At 52.3% G+C, this 27,017-nt stretch overlaps 11 protein-coding genes across 11 annotated transcripts; 5 read left to right on the top strand and 6 right to left on the bottom strand.

The window, feature by feature from the left end:
• Positions 1–524: 524 nt before the first annotated feature.
• On the top strand, positions 525–1,488 carry APUU_21977A (uncharacterized protein; the record flags this gene model as incomplete). Its single annotated transcript, XM_041700789.1, has 3 exons — positions 525–624; positions 674–784; positions 842–1,488. 3 exons carry the CDS (start codon positions 525–527, stop codon positions 1,486–1,488), a joined length of 858 nt encoding a protein of 285 aa, XP_041553739.1.
• Positions 1,489–4,147: 2,659 nt separating this feature from the next.
• APUU_21976S (pectate lyase) lies at positions 4,148–5,092 on the bottom strand (the record flags this gene model as incomplete). The annotated part of the gene is made up of 3 exons (XM_041700788.1): positions 4,148–4,213; positions 4,283–4,623; positions 4,723–5,092. 3 exons carry the CDS (start codon positions 5,090–5,092, stop codon positions 4,148–4,150), a joined length of 777 nt encoding a protein of 258 aa, XP_041553738.1.
• Positions 5,093–8,064: 2,972 nt separating this feature from the next.
• On the top strand, positions 8,065–9,041 carry APUU_21975A (glycoside hydrolase family 16 protein; the record flags this gene model as incomplete). The annotated part of the gene is made up of 3 exons (XM_041700787.1): positions 8,065–8,389; positions 8,442–8,890; positions 8,943–9,041. 3 exons carry the CDS (start codon positions 8,065–8,067, stop codon positions 9,039–9,041), a joined length of 873 nt encoding a protein of 290 aa, XP_041553737.1.
• A 542-nt stretch (positions 9,042–9,583) lies between these two features.
• APUU_21974S (uncharacterized protein) lies at positions 9,584–11,570 on the bottom strand (the record flags this gene model as incomplete). The annotated part of the gene is made up of 5 exons (XM_041700786.1): positions 9,584–9,785; positions 9,865–10,434; positions 10,496–11,072; positions 11,140–11,392; positions 11,472–11,570. 5 exons carry the CDS (start codon positions 11,568–11,570, stop codon positions 9,584–9,586), a joined length of 1,701 nt encoding a protein of 566 aa, XP_041553736.1.
• A 515-nt stretch (positions 11,571–12,085) lies between these two features.
• APUU_21973A (putative secondary metabolism biosynthetic enzyme) lies at positions 12,086–13,190 on the top strand (the record flags this gene model as incomplete). The annotated part of the gene is made up of 3 exons (XM_041700784.1): positions 12,086–12,795; positions 12,864–13,013; positions 13,064–13,190. The coding sequence occupies 3 exons, from the start codon at positions 12,086–12,088 to the stop codon at positions 13,188–13,190; spliced, it is 987 nt and encodes a 328-aa protein (XP_041553735.1).
• Positions 13,191–13,457: 267 nt separating this feature from the next.
• APUU_21972S (MDR family MFS transporter) lies at positions 13,458–15,234 on the bottom strand (the record flags this gene model as incomplete). Its single annotated transcript, XM_041700783.1, has 4 exons — positions 13,458–14,318; positions 14,372–14,523; positions 14,571–15,027; positions 15,082–15,234. 4 exons carry the CDS (start codon positions 15,232–15,234, stop codon positions 13,458–13,460), a joined length of 1,623 nt encoding a protein of 540 aa, XP_041553734.1.
• A 927-nt stretch (positions 15,235–16,161) lies between these two features.
• Positions 16,162–18,003, top strand: APUU_21971A (uncharacterized protein; the record flags this gene model as incomplete). Its single annotated transcript, XM_041700782.1, has 2 exons — positions 16,162–16,650; positions 16,702–18,003. 2 exons carry the CDS (start codon positions 16,162–16,164, stop codon positions 18,001–18,003), a joined length of 1,791 nt encoding a protein of 596 aa, XP_041553733.1.
• Positions 18,004–18,130: 127 nt separating this feature from the next.
• On the bottom strand, positions 18,131–19,364 carry APUU_21970S (uncharacterized protein; the record flags this gene model as incomplete). Its single annotated transcript, XM_041700781.1, has 2 exons — positions 18,131–18,277; positions 18,339–19,364. The coding sequence occupies 2 exons, from the start codon at positions 19,362–19,364 to the stop codon at positions 18,131–18,133; spliced, it is 1,173 nt and encodes a 390-aa protein (XP_041553732.1).
• A 640-nt stretch (positions 19,365–20,004) lies between these two features.
• APUU_21969S (uncharacterized protein) lies at positions 20,005–21,117 on the bottom strand (the record flags this gene model as incomplete). Its single annotated transcript, XM_041700780.1, has 3 exons — positions 20,005–20,451; positions 20,521–20,671; positions 20,723–21,117. 3 exons carry the CDS (start codon positions 21,115–21,117, stop codon positions 20,005–20,007), a joined length of 993 nt encoding a protein of 330 aa, XP_041553731.1.
• Positions 21,118–22,023: 906 nt separating this feature from the next.
• Positions 22,024–23,694, top strand: APUU_21968A (cytochrome P450; the record flags this gene model as incomplete). The annotated part of the gene is made up of 1 exon (XM_041700779.1): positions 22,024–23,694. The coding sequence occupies one exon, from the start codon at positions 22,024–22,026 to the stop codon at positions 23,692–23,694; it is 1,671 nt and encodes a 556-aa protein (XP_041553730.1).
• Positions 23,695–24,043: 349 nt separating this feature from the next.
• On the bottom strand, positions 24,044–26,821 carry APUU_21967S (Zn(II)2Cys6 transcription factor; the record flags this gene model as incomplete). Its single annotated transcript, XM_041700778.1, has 8 exons — positions 24,044–24,322; positions 24,408–24,768; positions 24,861–25,603; positions 25,660–25,952; positions 26,006–26,218; positions 26,274–26,473; positions 26,523–26,623; positions 26,690–26,821. The coding sequence occupies 8 exons, from the start codon at positions 26,819–26,821 to the stop codon at positions 24,044–24,046; spliced, it is 2,322 nt and encodes a 773-aa protein (XP_041553729.1).
• Positions 26,822–27,017: the final 196 nt, after the last annotated feature.

Here is a 27,017-nt window from a genome sequence, read left to right as displayed (position 1 = left end):
AAGGAGGACTCTGGAAGTTGTTGAGGAAAATTGACGAGATCTGGATCGATCGATCGGAATGGTGGAAGTCAGTGACGTCATGCTGTAAGGGGTTAACCCTGGATGCCAATTGGCTAAATGGAGTAATACTGGAGTATGATCATGTCCATTAACTATATACTTGGACTCATCAGCTCCTAGGAAACCGTAAAAGCGTCCTTGGTAGGACCCCCTGTATATCGGAGTAGAGGGTACTTTGCCGGCAGTGAGAGGCGGCGAGTGAACCTACCTTTGACGCTAGACATGGTAATTGATTCCGAATTAGTCGATACTTATAGGCAGTCCATCTAAATAATGGCCTCTTTTGTTTGCAGCCTGATATACCTCAGCACAGTGGATGAAGCTATTCCCACTGTCTCTGCTGCAGCGTTGATCCCCCGCCAATTCCCCGCAGTCTCCAAGTCTCAACTCCCCAACACGACATCACAGCTCCACTGAACATACAACACCCTCACCCAGCAGTACAGTAGTTATTATCTTCTATCATGGCCGATAACATGCAGACCCGCGAGACCAAGCCCTCTCAAGGCAACCCGGCAGCGCCCAGTGCCAGTCTGTTCCGGCTCGACGGTCGCAGCATCATCAGTGCGTCTCCTTTCAGCATTTTCTAACAGCACAAACTAATCCATAACAGTAACCGGAGGCATCGGCTTCCTAGGCCTGACCGTCGCCGAGTCCGTCCTCGAAAGCGGCGGCGACGCCTACTGTCTGGACTACCTAGATGGCCCGCGACCAGAGGCATGGGGTGAGCAATATCCACCCAGCCATAGATAAATCCAACCAACCAACTAACAAAAAATAGAACCCCTCGAAGAAACCGCAAAGAAATACTCCGGAGTCGTCAAATACCACAAATGCGACGTCACAGACGCCGAAAACGTCACACAGGCCATATCAGCCGTAGCCTCAACCGCCCGGTATCCCATCCGCGGGCTCGTCGCCTGCGCCGGCGTCTCAGATAAAGACCCCGCGACCGAATTCTCAGTCGACCGGTTCCGACGCCTCATGGACATCAACATCACAGGGACATTCCTATCCGCACAAGCGGTCGCGCGCGAGATGCGCAGGGCCAACGTCAGCGGCAGCGTGGTGCTAGTCGCCAGCATGAGCGGGACGAACGTGAACAAGGGCGTCGATACAGCTGCGTACAACACGTCCAAGTCTGGGGTTCTGCAGCTGGCGCGGTCTCTTGCTGCCGAGTGGGGGGCGCGTGCTGGGATGCCGCTTATCAGGGTGAATACGTTGTCACCTGGGTATATTCGGACGGCGGCGACGGAGGATACCCTGAAGATTCCTGGGATTGAGGAGCTGTGGAGTGGGGATAATATGTTGAATCGGCTCAGCACGGTGGATGAGTTCAGGGCGCCGGTCCTGTTTTTGCTTGGAGATGGGAGTAGCTTTATGACGGCGTCGGATTTGCGTGTTGATGGGGGGCATTGTGCTTGGTGATTCAATTAGAGTATTCACAGTTGATATTCTGGTTTGGAACTATAGTGTTAATTGTCGATCTTAATGGATTCTTATACATCACTTACTTATTCAAGAGATGGTAGCTAGCTGGTGATAGCAAGATATGTTATAGGTTCATCGTGTGTTCTCAAAAAGCAACCAATTATTGAAAAGCAATAATTATATGTGGTGTCTATATTCAAACTCCTTTAGAGTCTATTTTTGTAGCTGGTGTGAAGTAAAAGCAAAGGCATCCTCTATGGTATAATAAAAATCAGTATACTTGATTCTATCAAGGACTTAAATATTCAATCATCAATGTATCTATTCTATCTGCAGCACGCCCTTTCCGTGATACGTAGATTCCGGACCATGGGTTGTCTATCTGGGAGAGCCCAGTCTGTCTCATGCACCTGGTTAGGGGTTTGCAGCAAGGTTCTTTGTTCGAGGTCTGATATAATGATACTATTAGCTTAAATAATGGGGCTAAAGCACAACAGTATCACAAATCACAGCTCCCCCCAACAGGAAAAAGGAAAACTGTGCCCAATGAGCACGGCGAGGTGACACCCTTGCGTTCGGCAAGGAGTCTCAATGATTGTCGGGTGTGCGAAGAGCATTACAAAGAACCCTTGACCCCCATGTTGTACCTGGACATCCCCTTTCTCTAGTTGTATCATCTTCCAAGGTTTAGTTCCCAGAAGCTCTCAGTCCCATCGAAGCAAAGTCCCAGCCTCATGGCCCGTCCAACGCAGGTCGTGGGGGGCGCACTCGCAGAGGCCCTCCCAAACACCAGAAAGCACTGGTTCCAGCAGCCTCATTTGCTAAAGCTGAATCTCATCCTTCTGATCCCGATTCTATCGTCAACTACAGTCGGGTACGATGGTGGGTTTTCCTTCCCTCGCCAGGGCCTCACTAACAACGAACAAGCCTCACTGATGACCAGCCTCCAAAGCTTTGTACAATGGAAAGAGTACTTCAGTCATCCAACTGGGGCCCTGCTGGGAACGATTATTGCCGCGCAGCCAATAGGAAGTCTAATAGCTATCCCTTTTTCAAGTGACCTCTGTGATCGCCTCGGACGCAAGCCAGTTCTGCTCTATGGAATCATCATGACCTGCAGCGGGGCTGCTATCCAGGGTACATCTATAAATGTAGGGATGCTCATCTTTGCCCGCATCCTTATTGGCTTCGGTGGGATGTTTAGCTCCCAGCCTAGCCCTATGCTTATTGCTGAGCTGGCATATCCTACTCATAGAGGGAAGTATACTTCTGCTTACTGGACCTTGTTCTACTTGGGTAGGTGAATTACTTGCCGCTAGGCAGGGTACTCAATATAGTACCTCATTCTGATAGTTAGCAGGTTCAGTCCTCGCCTCATGGTTTACATTCGGATGCCAGGACATCGCCAGCAGCTGGTCCTGGCGCATCCCCTCCCTCTTGCAAGCCGCGTGTCCAGCCATCCAGCTCTTATTCCTCTGGTGGGTTCCCGAGTCTCCTCGATGGCTCGTAGCACAAGGCCGCATCGACGAGGCCTCAGCCATCCTTAAAAGACACCGAGACGGTCAAGCAAACGCAGCCACTCCACCATCAGAGCTAGTAACCCTCGAACTGGCCGAAATAACCAACGCCATCAAGTTAGAAAAAGACGCCCAACGCACCGGCTGGACAGCCCTGCTCGCAACACCGGGGAACCGCAAACGCACCATCCTCACCATCTGCATCGGCGTTTTTTCAATCTGGAACGGCGTCACTATGGTAATCATGTACCTCCCTCTAGTCCTCAACTCCGTCGGTGTTACATCCGCCTACACCCAAACCCTTATCAACGGTCTGCTCCAGGTCTTCAACCTCCTCGCAGCACTAACAGGCGCCTTCCTCGTTGACCGGCTCGGCCGACGCGCGTTATTCCTCTGGAGCAGTACAGGCATGCTGATATCCTACATCATATGGACAGCCTGCGCAGCGGTGAACAGCGAAACAGGCTCTCAGCCGGCCGGGATCGCGGTGATAGCCTGCGTGTTTATCCTGCTGTTCCACTCCGACATCGCATGGTCACCGCTCTTCCTGGGCTATCCGACGGAGATATTCCCGTACTCGCTCCGCGCGAAGGGGCTGGCAGTTGATATGGTCGCTATGTACGGGTCGTTGGTGATCACGGCGTACTGTCACCCGATTGGGCTGGAGGATCTGGGCTGGCGCTACTATATCGTCTTCTGTTCGTTTATGGTGGGGATTCTGGGGACGGTTTATTTTTATTTTCCTGAGACGAGGGGGTTTACTCTGGAGGAGATTCGGGTTATCTTTGATGGTGATGAAGAGGAGAGGGCGCCCGCTACTTCAGGTACAACTAGACTGTTGGAGACTGCTTAACATGCCACTAGCATCATTGATCTAGTGGTAGGCGTTCGGTTCACGGATGAGGTACTTCTTATTTTACAATGGTATGTCTGCAGGTAGACCGATTTCTTTTATTTGCTGAGTGGATACCTTCAAGGATCTGGTATGTGCCATTTTTCACCCAGCTAATCAACCTGCGCCATACTTATACAACGTACCTGTCAGGTACTGTCAATATACATTTTCAACAACTAATATAGCAAGGCTCCTATAGCTCATCGGGCTATATTGGAGTGCTCATAGCGGTAGGCTGGACCGGCTAACACTCAGGAAGAGGGTCGGTGTAGATACAGTAGTCACTGGGTCCATCGCCGATCTCCTCGGGCTGCAATACATCATTAGCATACAAACACTACCGCAAAGGTAAAATGGGTATCTAGGCGTATAGACTCACCTCTTCATCGTTGTTATCAGTGCCCTCATACTCAGCGCAGATGGTCTTGACATCAGTAGCGCAAGACTCGCTGTCGATGGTGGCCGTGTCGCCGTAGTTGCTGTTGATGCCGACAAGATACTTGCCGTCGGTAGCAGTGATGCCCTCCAGGACAATGTGGCGCTCGGACATGGAGTCACAGTTTCCGCAGGAGCGGTACAGCTTGCCGAAGTCTGTAACTGTAAAGCCAGACACAGTCACGGTGCCGCCGCCGTTGTGCTGGATGACCTTGTCCTCGGCGCCTTGGGCTCCACCGCCGACAACGTTGAACGGGCCGTCACCGGTCTTGAGGGAGAGGGCGTCTGTTATTTCCGTTAATAAAATAACAAGTCATGACATGGTTCAGGGTGAGGGTGAGGGTAGTGCTGATATTAAGATAGAATCGGATGGACATAACGTACCCTCACAGACAGCCTCCCACCAAACATTCTCAATAGTGCAAGAGCCCTCGCAGTGGACACCCTCGACCTGGTCGGTGCCGATAATCGCGTTCTTAAGAGTACCGCCGTCCTTGACGATAAAGACTGCGTCGGAATCGCCGCCTTCACTCTGTCCGGAGCAGTCAACGCCACGGCCGTAGGTCTTCATGCCGCCGTCGAAGCTCTCGCCGGAGATCTCATAGGGCTCATCAAAGGTCTCGCTTCCTTGCGACTCGGGAATGGGGAAGTCGGCGCGCTTCACCATTTTGCTGGTGCCGGGGTGGGAGCGGGCGCCGTGCGTGGCCAGCACGCTGGTTGCCAGAGAGAGAAGGAGGCCGTTTTTGACGAACATGTTGAAGGTTGAAGAGATACTGGAGAAGAATGAGAAGAGAGTATTGCGCTGGTGATAGGAAGTTAGCAGTGGGAGCGAGAAGACCTCTTTATATACCTATCCATGCTCTCTTTATAGAAAGTAGGTCCGCTGGGACTCCCCTTCACTTCGCAGATATCATTCACCGGAAATAATTCGAAACGGTTGAAGATGATCAGCAAGCACAGTCCTACATGATTGGTGGCCTGCTATAGGAACTGTCAAACTGACACAAACTCCCTAGCTCTGGACTCTGTGCCGGAGAGCTTGAGAACACTGCACACCTGCCCCGAAACGACGCCGATAGGTGCGTTTGAACGTTCCGAGTCAGGGCCCAAACTCCTAGCCTGCTTGGCGGTCTCAGTTTCCCCCATACATGCTCTTCTTCCCCACTTTTTAACAATGATTATCTGATGCGTTGCCGTTTGAGAGAAAACGCCGACGGCCGATGCTCCAGACTTCCAGAGCCCAGACTGACATTAATTTGACGTGTAAGCCAAGTCCGCATATACAAGTCAGCGAGAAGTGTCTGTCTTGGCTGCCAAAAGCTCCAGCGGCTGTTGTCGCGGACGCATTGACTCCAGGAACAGCGATCTACAGCCTCATTTCTGTACTGGACACGGCGCGGACTCGGAATCCCCCAAACCTCCACAACCAGTCTATCCGTCCGTACAGAGGCCTTCATCGTCTGAACAACCGAAAAGGTAACCGATACGAAACACGACCCAAAACCCTGATAATGCAAGGATCGGACCCAGTGGGCCCAGTGGGCCCAGTTCGGAATTGACCCTATTAATCTCAAACAGTCGTCGAGGGCAGAGAAGAGTCACTGAATCAGGGATCCAATCGGTGATTAATCCCCACCGAATCAGCCTGCAGAGTCGTTTGATACGAGATGGCCTCGCTTAGCCCTTGTAACTGGGATCGTCACTCATTGTATTGCAGAGTCATGGGGTTTCGGTAGCTCGTCCGAACACAGCCTCACGCCACCTGCAGCCTCTGTAATTGTATTAATCGGATCTTGCGGGTTCCGGTGTGCACCTTTATACATCGTTATGACTTCTGGTTATGAGCCTGACTGACACATTCCCGTCCGTTATGTCTTTTCCCGTCGCTGGTGGGACAACACTACCAGAGAACAGCCCCTAATTCCTACAAAGACATCAGATAGATTGGATGGAATGCAAAGATAGTAACTGCGGCAGCAATCCGACAATTCCAATAAGAAAAGCCTCCTGACCGCAATTGTGAGATATCCGACCCAACATGAGTACAAGACGCCGCCGGTAAGGCTAGGGGATGCACTTATCAATCTCAACGGATGCGCAAGGAATTAATTACTGACGAAGAGACGTGTTGGACATGGAACTTTCGTAGCATAGCATTCATCAACTGAAATCCAGACACGCATCTCGTCAAAGGCCAAGCTCCAAGACGGCTACACCGCTACACTCAACGAATATATATGGAAATGCAAATATCGTGCATGCACTGGAACCCAGCAGAAGTGCTTTGTGAAGGCCAGGCTTCCGCATGCCGTCATGTTTGTGCGTAGAGTAGATAGCTGCGGACTCTTCATTCAGGGCTGTATCATGGGGGCTTGACGCTCAATCGATTTCATACACGCTAGAAGTCGATTTACGAGTACATGCTCAGAATGTTCCATTTATGTCAACTGTAACTCGATGGAGTATTACGATCAGCTACGGTCCCCAAACTTGGGATCTTCTGTTGGACGCTAGCAAGTCTCCAGTTCACACATAATGTCTGCAGTACTGGGCGTTCAAACGTAATGATTGTTGGGATTCAAGGCGTCCGCAGAGTCATTTGCGGACCGGGGTTATTTCAATCTACTTGACGGTAACGCAGTCTTGGATAAGGCGTCTCAAGCAGTGACGACTGAGTGCTCTGCTGTTTCGAATCCTCTGCCTTACATTAACAGATATTCCGGATCTTTCCGGACAGTCTACCCAGTCTACCCAGTCTCCTCACTGTATCAGCTCCTCTGTTACTCCGGTTTCTTACCCGGTGCCTTATCCCCCATGGGAGACCTTGAATAGGAGCAGATCCCTCGATAGGCTCAGGTCCACTCCGAGATAATATCCCATAGTAGTCACGGAGTCAGTGATCTGGTTAGATTTGAGAAGAGTGCTTTGGCAGTCTTACGACGAGATGGATATATATACTTCGGTCATATGTAGTCACTTCCAAGCCCGGCAAATAAGGTTATACTCAAGAATAGACGACTTCTGCTACAAAGGGCTAGCGGTCATTCAGAAATCGACGTGCGACTTATCTAATCGACTTGATATTCTCATTATCGAGAATTATTGGTGATTCTTACCCAACTCTACAATGCAGCGTTACTTGGAAGGTTTACAACAGACTGGCGAAACAAGTGATGAATTACTTGTTTATAAAATCGTCGAGTGTTTAGACGACCTATTTTTCTAATCTATTTCCTAATTGACAAACAGAAGAAGGAAATTATTCTGCGTGCGGCTGAGCTTTGGGCGCGCTGGACGATGTTCTATTGGCTTGGAATTCGAAGCCTCGACCACATCGTCGACATGCCACCAGTTCTCACTGGCTGCACCGTAATTTGAAAGGCTAAAATAGGATTTATCTGTCGCTAACGGTGCCTGGTGGCTCCACCCGCACGATCGTTTGAAGACTTAGACCATTCAGGCGCCCAATATTAGCGCTAGACGATAATGCAGTCTGCAGAATAAATACCAGCTCGCGCCGATCCAGAAACACAAACACCCTTCGAACTCGCATTTATATGCATAGACTGAGCCTTGACACTACCTGTCACCGTGACTACTATCAACGTTACAACGGGTGTCCCTGAAACGTTTATTCCTCTCCCTGTTCCCTTAGCGCCGCTAGGGTCTCTGCAGCATAAATACTCCAGCCCCCCTGACGCAGAAACACGAACAACCATTGCTGCCATGATTTCGCTCGTAAAGATTTCGATTTTCCTGTCAAGCGTCGCAGGGGCGCAAGCTGCCTACCGCGCGACCACTGGAGATTCGGCGGTCACCTACGCCCATCGCCTCTTCCATGACTTTCGCTCCTTGGATGATACGGGCAATCTCTACAACAGCGAGCCTGCAAACATCACAAATGATGAGGACTCGTCCGCAGCTCCTATCCAGCCAGGGTACCTCAGTTCTGACGCCTTTGTCAACGACTGGGGTATCCAGACCTGGGATTCACCTGCGGGTGAGGACAAGCCTTTGCGAAAGCAGTACAGCAACCAGAATGTCTATATCCGTACGCAATCCTCTCCAATGGCTATCCATATATATACTGACATTCCTCCTAGAGCGCGACAATGATACCTCAGCAACCCACCTCGTCCTACGCGCATACCGCAATAAGGACTTCGTCTCCGCCGGCGAAATAGACAGCAAACTGTCCAACATCTTTCACGCCTCCATCCGTGTCCGGGCCAGAGTCCGCGGCGACTCCGGAGCCTGCGCTGGCATCTTCACCTACTTCGACAATGACAACGAAAGCGACATTGAAATCCTGACCCGGGATCCTACCAACCACATCCGCTACACTAACCAGCCCGGTCTAGACTCAGACGGGAATGTGATCCCCGAGGCTTCTTCTGATGTTGAAATGCAGAATGGAGCCGTGTGGACAGACTGGAATGACCACCGTTTGGACTGGACTCCTGACCTTAGTTCTTGGTATCTGAACGGGGAGCAGGCTGTGACGAAGACGTATGGGATTCCGAAGAATCCGAGCTCGGTCATATTAAATCTGGTAAGTTTATATCAAACTTTCTGCCCCTTTGTTACCTCTCTAACTGTAGCAGTGGAGTGATGGTGGCGTGTGGTCGGGAAATCTGGATGTTGGATCTGCTGCGTACCTCGAAATCCAGTGGATCGAGGTGCTGTATAATACATCGGATTAGGCGACTCAAACTCTATATCACTCCTAGCTATACTAAACTTACATATAACCTTCAGGTCACTGCCGTGATTCTTCAACCTGATCACAGTCAGCCATGTACGACTGAAGCAGTGAGGAAATACTCCAACGCTCTGACTGGGGGAAATTTTAAATACTAAAAACAAATACTCCTGAATATGCCCCCATGAGACCGCTCTTGCTCTACGCCGTTCATCTAATAAATATAACTATTATTCAGCCCATTCAGGCTACTTGCTAGATAGTTTACATTGGAGTTGGGTATACCCATAAAAGGATATATGGGTTCGTTTTCTAGCCCTAATCACATGGTTGCCTTAAGCCAGATTAACATTCGCGTAAAGCCGCATTCTGAGAATGGGCGAGGGCCAGCCTGTCGAAAGAGTAACGGAAGCTTAGAAGTACCTGAAATGTTATTTTGAATGGATCCAAGTCCCCTCATTTGGCCTGGAGTTCCCGCAGCATCGTAGAATCATTTGCTTTGTTAAGATTTCGATTATCTTGGGTGTTATTCGGGAAATCGTCCTAGTAAGTCCTCCTCCACTCTACATATCGCTCTTCACTAGACAGCCCACTACTCAAGCACCGACCAAACTCCTCCTCGGCGCCCGTTTGCCCGGGTCGCAACTTCAACCTGTACGGCCACTTGTCAATTATCGTATGGTTTACCTTCACAACAGCACCCAGAAGTTCGCCCGCTTTCCGGAACTCGAGTTCATCACAATATCTAAATCGATCCTCCAAGGTCAATACAACAGAGTACACCTACCGCGCTGGCCGGAGACAACCCAAAACGTTGTACACACCTGTTAAATACAGAGTCATACTCCGTGACCAGATCTCGCCCCATATTAAATTTCACAATCTTCGGATCATACTCAGAAACGACACTCCCGCTGGGTGGGAGATACTGCAGGAGCCTTTGCGACGATGCGCTGTTTTGCGTCATATCTCGAATCCTGTCTTCATCTGTCATGGTTTCATCCACCACGTTCATGAAGAGGGTTATCAGCGTCGCATGCGGATTATCGACCGTGCTCTGAAGTAGCGGGATCGTATAGGCCAGTGTACGGTGGATGCCTACCCAGCCATAATCCGATATATTGGAGACATCAATTCGAGCGAAGGAGGCCGGCCCGAGAACGTCAGGAAGAGCAGCCACGTCGACTTCAAAGAACTTGAACAAGGCCTTTTCGAGGCTGCGGAGGCGAGCCAGGAATGATGTTAGCATTTTTCGCAGATAGAAATACAGCTTCCCGTATATATCGGCACGAGCTGCGCCAGAGGGTGTACTTGTGACGTCCTCTGCAGGCCACCCGTGCCTAGGGTCTGCATTGTCTGGCATCGGCCACGTTTTTGTGTCCTGAAAAAAGGTCCTTTGCCATGTTAGCTTTATGCAGTGTCTTCATTTTGCCTTCTTGTGTGGTCTTGACTCACGGATTAGGTACTTGAAAGTCATGTCTGGGGAAACCAAACGGGAGAAGGAGGCCATCCTCGCGGAACCTGCTGAAGGGGACTCGTTGAGAACTAGGGATTAAACACATGTATCGATCTCGATAATCCTTCCTTGATTCGGCTAGAGTGGTATTTGCGCGGCATGTCTGCGCTTGGTGACTATCTAGACCGGCAGGCACGTCAAGGAATGACAGAAGACGGCTCCATGACGATTTTTGAAGTACGACCCTGACCGAGCGCTGCCCAAAGGTCCATGTCTTTCCATGAAGAGTAGCGGGGGATTTGTCCGCAATCTTCGTGCAGACATCAACGATTAGGGGGCGAAGCTGCTGCTGTAAGATATTCAGATCCGACTCGCGGACGAGTGCTGAGTACCAGAGGTGAATCATGGAATCTGATACTGTGTCAATATCCTCGACCACCATGGCAATCAGAAGCAGAATAATATTGCGCCCTACAATGTCAAAATCTCGGTCATTCAAGGTCATCTCGACTGAGCCGTTGTAACTGCTCGGCAATTCGGCGATGGTTTTGACAATATGGCGGAGGTCGCCCGATGCTGCATGAAAATGCAACACGTTTAGAAAATGGGAATTCCACCCCGCCGATGTAATAGAAAGACATACCAGCACACAGAATACGAAGGTCGCCACCGTATTCACTTCCTTCGTTTGCATCCAGCCGTAACAAATCAAAGGCAGGGACATTGCCCCAGAGATATTTCTTGTTGCCGAACACGGCTCCAAGTCCCGCACCGATAAATTCTGGGGTTCGGCTTTCAACAACCCAAGCCGGCTGCCAGGTCTCTTTGCGCAAGAGTGACCTGCACGCGACCTTGTGTAGGGGCCAGTGCGCTTTCTGGCATGACGCATCACAGTACTAGAATGGATGAATACTATTAGTGTACGCTCTGATGCAGCAGGGCTGGCGTTTTTAAACGATGGCAAGTTGCACACACAGTGACTAATTGACAATTACTGCAACCATACTTGCCACTCTTTTTGCAGTCGGTATTGGTGGGAGCCCAATTGGAGCAGATCTGCCCTAAAGGTGCCATCTCGCGTCAAAGCAGCCCTGGCTTTTGTTCAAAGATAAGAACTAGACCTCCAGCTCAGTGGGGCATTCTCATATAAGTGGGCTCGTAAAGGAAGTTACTTGGCAGTCGAAATCCTGCATGCATATCTGCCCAATCTCTCATGCATATTTGCCCAAAAGGACTGCAATCACTGTACAAGAGCTGATCTGCCCATCATCCCCGACAATCATTGTGAGGGCCAATCATGTTCTTCATCTCGAAGTCGGCGGGGTTTTGAGGGACGGCCCGCCTAAGATTACCGTACATGACAGCTGCAGTCGGGCCCAGTCTGAGGCTGATGGAATTTGCAAAACCAAGCTGTAAGGTAGAATACGCAATAATACACGCAACAGGATTTCTTGTGCTTGGAGACCGGGGGCTCAATCACATCCGGTCCGAACCTGGATTATTCTGCTTATTAGACAGTATATATTCCCATCCCACTTGCACTTCTTGCACTTCTTGCACTTTCACATCTGACCTTTTATTCCTCCAATATGACCCTCCTCGGCTCCGTCGTCCGCCAATTTGTCTCCATCCCCACGCTTTCCGCCTCTCTCAGCCTCAAGGGCCAGACCGTGTTCATCACAGGCGCCAACACAGGCCTAGGCCTAGCGACCGCGAGAGAATGCGTCGGGCGAGGAGCGGCCAAAGTGATTCTTGCCGTCCGTAATCGCGCCAATGGCGATGCTGCCAAACTCTCCATCCAACAATCACACCCATCGGCGCCCGCCACAATCGACATCTGGGACGTGGACCTCCTCTCGTTCGACTCGGTGCTAGCGATAGGCAAACGCGCGGCCCAACTCCCCCGCCTCGATATTGCGCTGCTCAACGCCGGCGTCTTCAAGTTCGCCTGGTCCACCTCGACCAATGGCTACGAGACGGGCTTGCAGGTCAACCACCTGGCCACCGCGCTGCTCGCCCTGACACTCCTGCCAACCCTGAAGAAGACGTCCAAGCAGCTTGGCCACCCGTCGCGTCTCACTTTCACCTCAGCCGAGACGCACATGTTCACCAAGTTCGCGGAGCAGGCGGCTGAGAAGCCGCTGAACGAGCTGAACAAGCAGGAGTTGTTCAAGGATGCCATGGACCGGTATTGTGTGACCAAGCTGCTGAATGTGTTCTGGGCAAGAGAGTTGGCGGCGCGGACATCTCGGGAAGAGGTTATTGTGAACTACTTCAATCCGGGCGCGGTGGATACGGGGTTCGTATATTTTATTTATTTGTTGTCCCCAGTTTTCTTTTCTGTTATAGAGCGATAACATCCACCAGCATCCACCGCGACGGTAACCTTCTCATCCGCAAGTTCGACCGCTACGTCGGCCGCAGTGTCGAGCAGGGCGCCAGTCTCGTGCTAAATGCCGCGGTCGTCAAGGGGCCTGAGAGCCACGGGGAGTACATGAGCGAGGGAAACATCAAGCCGTACGTTCTTCATATCCCAAGTCTGTTGATCGCAAATTAACAAACTCTAGACCCTCGGACCTCGTGCTCAGCGATACTGGCGCTAAGCTGCAGAAGAAGCTTTGGGACGATACTGAGGCGGTGCTGAAGAAGCATGTGCCGTCGACAGAGGGCCTGGACGATATTTTCAAGATATAATGCGTTGGACGTGTTTTAGTCTAGTTACTTATTTGCATATTTAGATATGGCAACTCTTTTATTAGTTAGTGCTTGAGATGAGATTGACAATGGAATAACAATTATCGTCAGATATAAGTAATAATTTAATTCCCAGAACAATATAGAAACACCAAACAATACAGAAACACCGAGTGCATTTTATTTTGCGAGATTTGAATGCGATTCACCCCGATACTCTTCCAGCCACCTGATAATCGACTAGTCCTATACCACATACCAAGGCACTTACACAGCTCCTCCTACGCTCGGCCCCTTCCCCTTTAGGTTCGTCCTCTGGGCGCCCAGGGTTGCCAGCGCCGCTATTCCCGCACAAGCAATGGCCAATGCAAACGCCACATGCACCCCGTCCATCTCAGCCTGGATGATTCCCGGCACCTGCTCAGGCGTGAACACCTCTCGGATCTGGGTCGCCCCAATGTTGACGACGACCTGCGGGTCGACGGTGGGAGCGGTGATGGGCAGTTTGCGCAGCAACGTGTTGGTATACGCAGCCCCGGCGGCACCTACTAACAATGCCCCGCCAATGGTCTGGGCGAACAACATCAAGGCCGTCGATGTGGTGATGTCTCCGGGCTCGCTGAGTGCCTGGCCAACGATAATGGGCAGCTGCACGCCCGCGCCAAACCCTACGCCCGCAACGATCTGGTAGCCGATCCAGTGGCCGGATGACGAGCCGATGTCCAACGTGTAGATCAGGCCTGAGCCGACGGTGCTGAGCACGCCCGAGAGGAACAACCATGAGAGGTAGTGTCCATTGACGGAGATTAGACCCCCGGTCATGATGGTCGTGATTACAAGGCTGATGATCAGGGGGAGGTTGCGCACGCCGCTCTGTGAGGCCGACACACCTGACACTACCTGGAAGTAGATGGGGAGGTAGTACAGCACCACGAACCAGCTGCCGCCGAAGAAAAACATGAAGGCCATGCTGCTCCAGATGTAGCGTTTCTTGAACAGACGCGGGGGAATGATGCTGCGCTCGCCTTGGAAGGCGGCGAGGACGATGAAGACGATTACAAGAAGTGCGCCGCCGACGAGGGTGCCGATGACGTCCGAGTTCTTCCAGGATTTGGTCTGTCCGCCCCACTGCCTCGTAGGTTAGTAGTGCATCAGTCTATCTGTATGGGAGGAAGGCGTACCTGAAATACGAGGACGTAACAAACTATCGCTGCCATGATAATCAAGGTGCCAGGGAAATCCATCTGAAGAAACTTCTGCCTGAGGGGGATTTTCTCCGGCGTGGCACGCTTAGGGGCCTTGAAGGTGAAGAGTATAATAGCCGCAGACACGCCTGGAAGATTAGCATCAACAAAAGAGCTATGGAGTATAGGGACATACCACCAATGGGGAGGTTGATGTAGAAGCACCATCTCCAGGATACTTTCTCTGCAAACACCCCTCCCAACAATGGCCCTACCACCGATGCAATGCCATATGAAGCACCCAACAGCCCCGTGTAGGCCGGACGCTTGCTCGGCGGCGCACAATAAGCGATGATGGTGTACGCGCCAGAGCCCAGACCGGCAGCTCCCATGCCGGCAATGGCACGTCCAAAGATCAGCGCGGTGCTGTTGGGCGCGACACCGCACAGGAGACTGCCAACCTCGAACACCACGATTGCCAGCATGAAGCCCGCCTTGAGCGGGAAGACCTTGTAGATCTTGCCGAAGGTCGACTGGAAGCTTCCAATGGTGATGAAGAAGCCGCTGGCGTACCAGCCCACAAGGTCCAGCCCCTTGAACTCGTCCGTGATTTTTGGGATGGCGGTTGCCACGATTGTCTGGTCGAGGGAGACCTGCAGAAGTTAGTCTTGTCTATGATTAAATTTAAAATATGCAGTGATACTTACCAAGAACACGCATAGAATCAGGGCCAGGAGAATGAAAAGCATCCCTATGAAGGAGTAGCCTTCCTGGGGCGCTTCCTCGCTCTCGACCAGCGTCTCGCCCCTGATGGAGGACACAGGCGACTGCGAGGCATTCTTCTCGTCTGTCTCAGCCATGGCTTGATACTGGAGATAGTATAAGATTGAGAATGGTGAGGATGGAAGAAGACAATGTGGCGCCCACAGAGAGTCTCTTTTCTAAGGAAAGGAGAGGAACCGCGTGCCGGCATATCTACACACGGAGGTCTTTTTTTCTGCGATTCCGGGCTTATTCCTACATCGGACCGAATATCAGGCCCCCGATCTGCGAGCAGGAAGTAGATTTCCGTAAAGGGCCTAGCTCGAATAACACGGAGGTCATGGAAGATCCGCGGCGCCGTTGCTGAGACGGAGGTGGACCGAGCTTCTGGCCAGATCGCGGAGGTGAAAGATCATCCGCAGTGCCGTTGATTGGGTTCACCCGAACTAACCCTAATCCAGGTTGAGTTGGTGCAAGATCCCTGCTAGCGTGGTGGTAATACTTGTGTATCGTACTTTACGCGTAATACCGGGTGTACGAGACCGGCATGTGGGTCTACTAAAATGTAAATCATTCCAACAACTTCCAACTTCCAACAGCTTCCCTCGCCTAAAGTCCCCGAGTCCCGAGACGATTTCGGCGATTATTCTGTAAGAGATGACTCAATTCCATTTCAGCATCTTGACAGGAATAAACGGGACTCGATGGATGCCGTGGCTGATCTCTAGATATGGGACTAAGTCGTATCTGATGAGTGGCTTCCAAGTTATGAACATAGTTATGTAGGATAGGAAGATCAGACTAATCATAAATACGAAAGCATGGAAAAGAATATCTCAACACTCTACCGCTTCAAAGTCGACTTATAACATTCATGCTGGCTCGATATTATCGCGGAGTCCTTGGCCGCAACTCGGCAATGAAGCCCGATGGCCCCGGTACCCGATTCGGGTCCATATAAGAATATAAGATAAACTCCGTGCATCTTCATACGTTAGCCCCTTCATCACATCAGCCCCATCACAATGTCCAGCATCGATATCACAGATCTCGCCTTTGTCCAGCTCCGCCCGCTTGCCATCGGCGGGGGCTTGGTCCTGGCGCTTCTCTACGTGGTCTACCTGCGCGCACTGCCCAAGCCGCTGCCAGGCATCCCTTACGACGTGAAGTCCTCGCATCGTCTCCTAGGTGATCTCCCTCACTTCTTTGCTCTCGAAAAAGCCTGGCGGCGCATTATGGAGTTCTGGGCAGACGTGGCACGCCGGCAGCAGTCGCCCATCACGCAGTACTTTGCGGGCCCATTCACCAAGCCAGTCGTGGTCATTGCGGACTTCCGTGAGACCAAAGACCTGCTGATGCGCCGGGCGAAGCTGCTGGATCATGGCTCGCTGAACACGGGGCTGTGGTTTGGCGCCATCCCGCATCACTTTGTGGGAATGCCGTCGAGTGACCCGCGATACGCAAAGTCGAAGAGTTTGTCGAATGATTTGATGACGCCGAGCTTCCTTCACAATGTGAGGTTTGTTTCTTCCTTTTAGAAGGTTGTGCATACTCATGCTATACAGGTCTCGCTCCCCGCCTCGTATCAGAAGACCCTGAACTTCGTCCGGCTGTGGCAGCTCAAGGCCCGCATCGCCAACGAACAGCCATTCACTGCACTGGGCGACTTCAACTTCCTCACCGGCGATATCATCTGTGCTGCTGCTCTGGGCATCCTCGATGAAGAAAGCGACACCGTCAAGCACTACAATCGCCTCAAGGCCAATAATCTCCCCCTGGGCCTTGCTACCAAGAGAAACCAGATCTACGACTTCCCCGAATACAAGGCCACGGGCATCCTCGAGGCCACGCACACCATCGCCGACAGCATCACAGGCGCTCGCACCGCATCCATGCCCAAGCTGTACTGGTTCTTCACTAACCTGCGCCCATCCGTCAGCAAAGCCCAGCGTGAGCGCACCCGCATCCTCCAGACATACATCGACCGCGCCCACGCCTCCATCACTCAGAACGGGCCCGGCACATCACACTCACACCGCGCAGCAGTCGACTCCATCGTGTCTCGTGAGATCACCGCCGCCAGGAAAGAAGGCCGCCAGCCAGCACTGTCCTCACAGGAGATCCACGACTCCCTCTTCGGATACGTGCTAGGCGGGCAAAGCACCACACACAGCGTGCTATCCTTCCTAATCCGCCGGCTAGCCGTACGCCAGGACGTCCAAACCAAGCTCCGCAAAGAGCTACACACCCTCTATGGCCCCGCCGCATCTGCAAAGCGAAACCCCACCATCGACGAGTTCCTGGCCGTGCGCGCGGCTCCGTACCTAGACGCCGTGATCGAGGAGACTATGCGCCTGAACAGCACGGCCCCCGTGCTGATCCGCGAGGCGATGGAGGACCTCGATTTCCTAGGCCATACTATTCCACGGGGCACGAACATCTTCTGCACGCTGTGGGGCCCTTCGTACGATGAACCCGCGTTCGCAGTGGACGAGAGCCGGCGTAGTAAGTCGTCGCAGGCGCACAAGGACGAGTCGCCCGCGGACTGGACGCGGAGTGGGTTCGCACCTGCCGAGTTCCACCCGGAGCGCTGGCTGCGGAAGGACAAGGACGGCGATGGGAAGAAGAAGGTCTTCGATATCAAGAGTGGGCCGGCGCTGGGATTCGGCGCAGGTACGCGTGAGTGCTGGGGCAAGCGGCTGGCGTACCACGAGCTGAAGCTGATCAGCACGCTCCTGGTGTGGAACTTTGACTTTCTCCCGCTGCCGGCTGATCTGGTGGACGAGGATGTAGTGGACTTTTTCGTGGCGAAACCTAAGCGGTGCTCTGTCCGGCTGCGCGTGAGAGACGTTTCTTATGTTGAGTGATGATATTGTTAGATAGTGGAAGCCCTAATAGTCGGGTAGATATGCAACATTCAATCTATATAAGCATCTATACATACTGTATCCCCGCAACCCTGCAACGTATTTAGACCTATCTCTATATATAACCTTAATGTGCTATTCGCTCCAGGATGGCGTCCAGCTCGTTGCGCACGGAGTGGACGCGGGAGCGCAGGAACTGCTCCAGCGCCCCGTGGAATACATCGCCGCCATACCGCCGCCCAAACGCTTCGACCACCCGCTCGACCCGGCGTAGCTCGCTCAGGAGAAGATGGAGAATAAGCCTGCGCTCGTCCTCCTGGTGGCGTGTCGAGCACCATGTGCTGCCCGGCCGGTGCGAAGCTCGGCGGGAGGCTCGCCGACTGCGAGTCTGGGATGCTCTCGTGTCCACCCTCCTTCTTGTTGTTGCTACTGGTGTTGGTGCTGGTGTCGGTGCCGGTGCTAGGGGGACTCATTGGTGGGAGAAGGGAAGGGGATGGGCGGGCGATGGCACCATACGAGTCGAGGATCTTGAGGATGATAAGCGCTATGGACATGGACGAACTGCAACTTTGGGCACAGATGCACTGCAGCAATGTATATAGTGCGGCTATGGCCTCGCGGTCAGTGTTGAGCACGCGGTCAATGGTGATGGGTGCCACGACGCTGGGGAAGGTGGTGCAGAAGCTGAAAGGCACGGACAGGCTGTGCAGTGTGGATGACGTGAGCTGTATGCACGGCGCGCTGTCGTTTATTGCGGCTGTCTTTTCTGACAATGGGAGTATGGAATGACATCCGGGCCTCTCGTTCACGCGGTTGACGGCCGAATCCAGACTCCACAGCCCCAGCTCGTCGTTGATCATCTGCTCGCTGAAGCCATGGGCCTGCACTAGCTGGTTGAGGTCGTCGTGGTTGTTGGAGACGTTATTGAGGCCTAGCTCGTCGGAGAGAAAGTGCGACGAGAGCGGTTCCACGTCCGTCATATCATAGTTCAAGAAGCCGTCTAGCGTGCTATCGCTGCTGCGGTGTAACAGGTTCGTTGATGCAGTCGGCTCCGTCGATGGGGGCATCGTTGATGGAAGAGACGGCGAGGTCTCGGTCTGGACGGCGACGGAAATGCTCCTGGCCTGCACAGCTTCTTCCTCGTTATTACTGGCCGACTTTGGTGGCTTCCCAGTCCGCCGCGACACGCTGTATACGCAGCGTATGCCAGCCTGGTGGCAGCGCTGGCAGGATGGCCGCTCGTGGTTGCAGCGCACCTTGGACTTGGAGCAGCCGTCGCACGAGAGCCGAAACTTGGACGCGTAGCCCTTGTTCTGCTTGGTGCTGGGTGGTTGCTGCCAGGTCGCGAACTCCACCTCCATCGTGGGATGTATAGATAGTCGTTCTATGAGCTTTCTTGGGCCGGGGAGCTGCAGATTAAATACCGGCAAGGTCCGACAGAATGATTGACTATTGCTAGGTATCTATTATTTAAACGGCCTTTGCAAGTCAGCTCTTTCAGCCCCCAATCCTGAATACCAGGGAAACGGCTATAACGGTGCCTTACTATGTAAGGAGCTATTTCTGTTGGCGCTAGCACTGATGGACTGCATCTCGAGCATTAAGAAGTACTGGAGTTTCATTGGCTGTACACATATACTCCGGTCCAGGGCCGTACTGCATACAAGGATTGTTTACCCATCACCACCCCGCCGTATTTGCTGACACCACTACAAACTCTGAGACCTGCATGGAGGCTGTTAGATACGCTCCGGCTGACGGCTGACGCTGCGCTCAACCGTCCATCGTTGCCATTCGCTCCCCAGTAGGTGATTGATCCTTTTGGCTGCAAGCCGCATCCTGCTGTACTGAAAAACCAACAATTGGGGCAAATGATTGCTTGTCTAGACCTTGTTCAATTGAGATTGCAAACGCACACGCATACGATAAATAACCACTAAGCTAAAACAGGGTTGAGACTACCAATTTGAACTCATGCCGCGCTGTTGGCCCCTTCAAGAGCTATGAAGCGCCCGCTGCCACCAGCGCATTTGTCTCCGACATCGCCCCGTTAGTCTGCGCCTTCGCCTTTGCCTGCACACTCTGCGGACTCGGTTCCACGAGCTCCGTCACATTCACCCAAGCCATGAATCTCACCTCGTCCAGGAAGTACCGCGAAGTGGTGCGGATGTGCCACCCGATGTACGCGGCCAAATAGTCATTGCAGTGGGCAAGCAGGTCCGGATACGGCGCCAGGATCCGGTGGATCTCGAGGACTCTGTTTTCCACGGCGTCGACGGTCTCCTGGAGGCAGCGCAGTGCGCTGGACCCCGTGGTGTTGGCCACGTTGCAGATGTAGTTGATGCGCTCCGTGCCGCGGATGGTCTCCTTGTAGAAAGACAGGATGTCGTTCGTGAAGTCTACGATATCGCACAGCGGTGACAGCGCGGGGAGGTACAGCTTGCGGTACTAGTTCTCCGGGAAGGTGTCATTGGGGAAGATGGCGTGGGCATAGGTCTCCGCGAAGCCCGTCTTCACACGGAGGTACCGTGGGAAGCGGAGGGCGTCCGGGGGAACCGCCTCGCTGAAGTCGTTCTCCACGTTGGTGCCCTCGACGAACTCTAGCGTAGTCTTGATGACCATGGACGAGCCGTACGGCCCCAGGTACTGGTCCGTGTTCTGCAGGAACCTGCGTGAGTGTCAGTATAAAAAGCGGGTTATTGACATTGGGGGGGGTTACTGTGCTAGGGAGTCGAGAAACGGCGCCTTCTGCGGCAGTCCGCGCACCAGCCGCAGAGAAAACTCGGTCCCTGCATCCCCAAAGGTCATGTAATCCTCGTCATAGATGATAACCAGGAGAGTGATGACCACGCAGTTGAAGCGAACCGCAAACGATGCTCGCGGGTACCACGACGCGATGCCCACGGCCTGCTTAGCATACTTGGCCGCCCGCGTCTTCAAGTCCTCCGACCACGGCTGCTCCTCGATGTACTTGGCCAGCGCCGGTTCGATGCTGCTGTCATAGTAGGGCTTGGGCAGGTGGAAGTCGATCTTTTCGAAAAACCGCGACAGGATGGCGCCGTATTCGGAGAGAGACACCATGAATCGAACGTCCTCAGGCGCGATGCTACCCATGATGATATTTTTCTGTTGTAAGGGATTAAATTTAATTCAGATGGTGATAATGCAAGTCCAGGAGAAATAAATGTGGACTCAAGCTGGAAAGCAGGTGCCTTATCTACATAAATCCAGGGATGCCTCTATATCATCCTCACCTTCGCAGAATAATTCGGGAGCTAGGTGAATCCCATCGCACTATGCTACCACACTCAATGGGGTAATCAAGTGATGATTATCCTAATCGCAGACAGAATAAGGATTGCTGATATTCCTTCGCGGCAATCATCGGGCTTGACACAAACGGTGCCCGAACTAAAATATGTATATAGATATATATATAGTGTGTGTATCATAATGATTTATTACGTATCATTATTACAATACCGGCTTTAAATTACCCCATCTTGCCAGTTCAAGTTATTTTCTGATTATTTCAAAATGAATTACACATATATTGAATTTTGTATCTTTTGTAATACCAAGGTAATATCACCGAGCATAGCACTCGACACGTGGAATCATCATCCACGAAATAAGCACCATATTCCCCCGAGCGCCCGTCGATGGCAGAAAGTGCTAAGTCTGAAATCTGGTGGAAATGATCGGGGAGCGAAACCTTGCGAGTTAAGGGCCTGACCCTTTGGGACCTGCCGAGAGTCCCCGGGATCGAGGCTCTCGGGATGCTCGAGGTTGCTGAGTTCGCAATCCCGATGGCTGAATGGACATTCCCCTTCTGGTTTTGATGCTGCTGTGGTTGAAAGGGGAAGGGCTCCCTCGAACATAATAATGACTCTGGTTTACCTCATTTCCCGTGCCGGACCAGACGGGCGTGAAGTCTCACATCCATATAGCTCCTATCTGTTATTCGTATAACTCCACGGGTCCCATGTGGCCGTCTTGAAGTTCTGGGTGATACCAACTATGGCTTTAGCAGACGTCTGCACTTCCTCCATATCTCTATTCTCTTTGTGCAAAAGCCTCCGCAACATGTCTCTGAACCTGTTCGCTACGGCCCTCCTGTTTATCATTGTGGCCTTGGCGATCTCAAGGCTACGCTCCCGAAATAAACCTCCTCTCCCCCCTGGACCAAAGGGGTGGCCTCTCATCGGGCACCTCCGTGCAGCGGCGGTGGACAAGCATAAGTACTGGTACCAGTTAGGTCAGCAGTACGGGCCGCTGTCATCGGTGAAGGTGGCCAATTTGACCTTCATCATCATCAACTCCCACGATGTCGCCCACGATCTCATCGTCAAGAGGTTCGCCAACTATAGCGGCCGGGCCCGGCTACCCTTTATCGAGCTCCTGGACGAGTCGGCGCCCTGGACCAGTAAGCTGATCCTCACGCGGCAGTATGGCCCAGAATACCGCCTGCATCGACGGATGCTTGAGTCCGGAATGACCGCCACATATGCGGATCGTTTCCATGGCCTGATGGAGCTCGAGACCTGCCAGCTCGTGAACGATCTCCTGGTGGATAAGGACTGTCGCACTGTCGGAATTAGCAGCGTCCTACTCTTCAAGCACATCGAGCGAGTCCAGACCAGTTTCGTCATCGGGGGGACGTACGGCTTCCGCACCCCTCACCGTCTGGACCCCAACCTCGTCACCATAATCAAGAGCTCCCACGATTCCAACGACATCGCCGTGTCTCAGACACTGCTCAACTTCTTTCCGGTCCTGAAGTCTCTTCCCAAGTTTCTCTCCCCGTACTACAAGGCCGCGGCCAAGGTGCGCGACTACACCGCGCCCTGGGTCCACGGACACCTGATCACGGCCCTGGAACGCCCCGGATGGAATCTGGCCAAGCAGTCGTACGCCATCGGCATGAAGGATGGCTCGACTCCGCGTGAAGTCGAGGTCAATCTCGAGTCCAACGTCTACGGCGGTGTCGAGACGTCCCCCCGTGAGCTCATGTGGGTTGTCGTCGCCGCCATCACCCAGCGCACCTCAGTCCGCAAGGTCCAGGCCCAGCTAGACGAGGTCGTCGGCCCAAACCGCCTCCCGAACTTCATCGATCGCCCCAAGCTGACCTATGTCGACGCCTTTCTGCGCGAGGTCATGCGCTGGCGGCCCATCATGGCCGACTCCATCCCCCACCGTGTCGAGAGCGACGACATCTATAATGGGTATCTCATCCCCGCCAACGCCCTCATAATGCCTAACGCGTGGGGGATCAATCGGGACACCAAGTACTTTGGCGACGACGTCGAGGAGTTCATCCCCGAGCGTTGGTTCACCAACCGGGATGTGAAGAACGGCTCTCTCCGGCATGACCTGCCCACACCTGTCTTCGGCTACGGACGACGTACCTGCGCCGGGAAACGCATCGCCGAGGACGGCATGTACATGCAAATGGCGCGTCTGCTGTGGGCATTTGATTTCAAGGAGGTCGACGGTGAGCCCGTCAACCCGAACGCTGATCTCCGCCACACCTTCACCGTGCCGCCGGCGCCGTTCAAAGTGAAGCTTATGCCGCGGCGGACATCGGTGCGGGATGTGGTAACGAAGGAGTGGCGAGAGTGTGAGACGGACGTGCCGAAGCTCCTAGGCCAGATGGACGAGAAGTATCTGAGTATGAAGTCCGAGGATTAGACTCTAAACGGTGTTGTTTCAATGGCCGGGGATTGGCGAAGCCTATTCATGTTCCTGGAGCTTGTTCTCTGACTTATTCATAAGCGATGGCAATATGAGATGTTTTAGTGCTAGACTTGATCAAGACGTAAAGTCCACGGTCAATCCTTTTTCTTCCTTCCCATACTGAGGAAATCTTGTTTTTGTGCTGAATGTTACATCTTCACTACCACGGTGAGTATAGATGTACCTATAACGCCGATGTGCTAAGGCGCCGTATTCTATGCTGGCTGGGTAATTTTTAACAGCCTCTCACCCGCACATGTCATTTCCTACCAAAGATGTCATTATAGCCCTTCCTCATTGCAAATTAGTGGCCCTGATCAGAACTCCATAAGTTGGCCAGATCCCACTCGAAGTATTCGGACATTAATGGCGTGAATGAAGTAGCATCCAAATATGGCATTGCATTGTCCGAAAACATGGGTGTGTTAGACATGGTAAATAGATCGTCCTCGATTGTATCAGACGGGTAGAAAGGATGCAATGTATTGCTGATGTGCTGCTGGACGATGTCTCCAAAGAAATGCGAATCGAGGGACGAGGCTGTTAAATTGTCGCCATTGTTTGTGACCCTTGCAATATGTGGCTGAATGGACATTAAGTGTCAATTGATGTACTCTAGTAACAGTTCAAATAGGTAGGGATTTAGATGTTGAAGGACTTGTACTTACCATAGAACCACTTTGGTGTCCGGAGTTCTCTAACTCTGCTAAGGTCTCAGGCACGTGAGGCCCTTGAGCTGATGGCTGAGATTTGTCTTGTTTATGGTCATATTCATCTCGAGCACGCTTAGCCGGCTTTGTTGCATTGGAGTTGGTCTTTTTGACTAGTTTTCTCGTAATATTGCCCAACTCTACGAATAGGCGAGCCGCGTTAGCCGTAGGTACGTTGACATGGAAAGCGGGCTCCGAAAGTAACGAAATAACGATGTCCATGAGCTTGAGATCTGAACGGGCCTCCGGATCCTGGGGATTCTGAAGAGTATTGGCGAAGAGTGTCAAAAGGTTGGAAAGGGGGTAGTAGAGAAGCATCCTATTATCTAGTCAGCACGGAAACTAAACGGGGGAATGAAATGCCTCGCCACTCTCTGTTCTCATAAGTATAAAGAAAAGGAATTAACGAACCAGAGACTGCTTTTGTCAACCGCTCGAGTTTCAAAGTCGACTGACTTCAGAAGCTGGATAGACTGTCTTGCAGCTGTTAGACAAATTGCTTCACTTGCATACACGCGGGGATTGAGGTGTCGGTCATCTTGCAAGGTATTTTCGTGTCGGCTATAATGGGTGCTCGTCCATGAGCCATGGTGTATGGAAACGCGATGAATGATCGTAAGACAGTTGAAATATGCAAAATGCATCAAAATGGTCGGCAATACCAAATCTGCGGGACAATGTATGGGCTGCTCTGGCTGGATCTCTACGGGTAGCTTTTGTTTCCATTCTATGAGCGTCTTGTCCAGTTCACCAACTAGTCTCAGTCGTTCCAAAGGCGATCTAGTTTGACCTCGAGCTGAGTATAGCTTTGAATAGACGCGGCTCTCAAGTCTTGCTAGTTGAACACGATATCGAAACATGTCCACCTTAGTAGTTGCCCCATCAGGCTGTACCTCACATGGGTGCTCCTGAAGCGGCAGATGAATACCGATATCATCATCATTCATCACAGAAGGGTGTCCTAGGCGTAAAGCAACGGTCTTGTCCATAGTGTAGACAACCCAAAACACATTTCTTCTTTGAATAACTTCAGCTTCGCTAATGCCCCGGTCTTTTAGGTCCCGGTGGAGACCGATTCCGTAAGACAAACGCCCGGCCGCTGCTACTAGGATATGAACGGCCTGCGGTTCTAGATGTACTTGGTGCACAACAGCCTAGCAGCCATCAGCATAACTCCAAAGTAACAATTAAATGAGTGGCGGTAACTTACCATTCCGACTAAAGCTTGTACCGCTTCTAGGCTACCTTCTTCGAATATTAAATCGAGCAAACAACCACTAGCATTGCGAAGGTACTTTCTCCAGACTTTGCTCTCTGGATTTTCAGACGTGTTGCTCTTGTCGCGCACCTGTAGGAGTAGACAACCAAGACAGAGAACAATATTCAGCGAAGCATACCAAGCGAGTCCCTTCGGCGGATGTCCGGAGTACTGAAGTTCGTAGCTCCGTTCGAAAGCCGCCTTATCGTACAATGGAGAAAGGTTGTTATACGACGCAAAGAAGTCTGGAGATGTTAGTGTTACTACTATACATCAGAAGGCTGGTTTATTCACGTACAATCAACGTAGCGGTCCGCGATATGTTTAGGTGGATAGGGTTCTCTCTCAGAAGCGAAAAGCGGACGGTAGAGTTCGGTGGCGGTCTTCTCGGGAGGGGTATGCACATCGGTTGCGAGAGTATGTATAAATCGTGATAATTCATCGGAGCCCGTTTTTTCGGCGATCCAATCAAGTCCCTGTGGTGAAAAGAGAGTCAATCCGGATGCGCCACCTAGAGAAGGGATTATCAGTGTACGACCCCAAGACAGAGGATTCGACAAAGTTACCAAAGAATCGAGTCTTTCCTTCCCCACTGATCACAAGAGTCGACAATCGATCAATCAACTTGGTAGGACTTGCGAGAGGGGACTCGGACGCCACTGGCGAGGACGCTGCAACCGAGTTGCTCTGAGTGTCCAAGCCAGAGGCGGAGATAACCGATTCCATGCGCTTGATACGGCTCTCAATGTCGAGGAGGGAAGTGGACCTAAAAAATCTCAGTGTTTCTGCCGCCAGACCATCGGGTGCATCAAGACCTTGTCGGCTGCCTCTTCTTGCGCTCAACCAATGTCGTTACACATGTTACCCCGCGATTGAGGCAATGGGCGCAGTTGTCGCCTTGCTTTTCGCATTTGATCTGTAGAGATCAGTCAGAGCCGGTGTCCCATAGCCACAGCTTTCTGCCAGGCCACATCGGCCCTACCTTCAGTCGCTTGCACGAGTCACATGAGGTGCGAATGTGTGAGTTGAAAGCAGAATGTGGGGGAGCTTCAGCGGGAGAGGAGCTGGAGCCGCTGCGTGAGCTTCGTGAGCTGGCATCGGGATAATGGTCCATATTGCCGGAGACGCAACTGTCCCTGTCGATACCGGGTAGACGATCTCGGGCGGGTGGGAACGAGGAGCGGAGAATTGTGGATAGAGCCCACATTCTGACAGCAGCGCGAAGTCTGGTTTGGACGGCGTTGGACTTAGTCAGCGGTGATTAGACCATCACGTGATCTACAGTCTGTCCTTTACGAGTACGCGGTCGC

Source organism: Aspergillus puulaauensis, chromosome 2, assembly GCF_016861865.1.
Source record: "Aspergillus puulaauensis MK2 DNA, chromosome 2, nearly complete sequence".
Classification (NCBI taxonomy): Eukaryota; Fungi; Ascomycota; class Eurotiomycetes; order Eurotiales; family Aspergillaceae; genus Aspergillus; species Aspergillus puulaauensis.
Note: the sequence above shows the minus strand (reverse complement) of the source record. Positions and strands in the feature narration are given on the sequence as shown.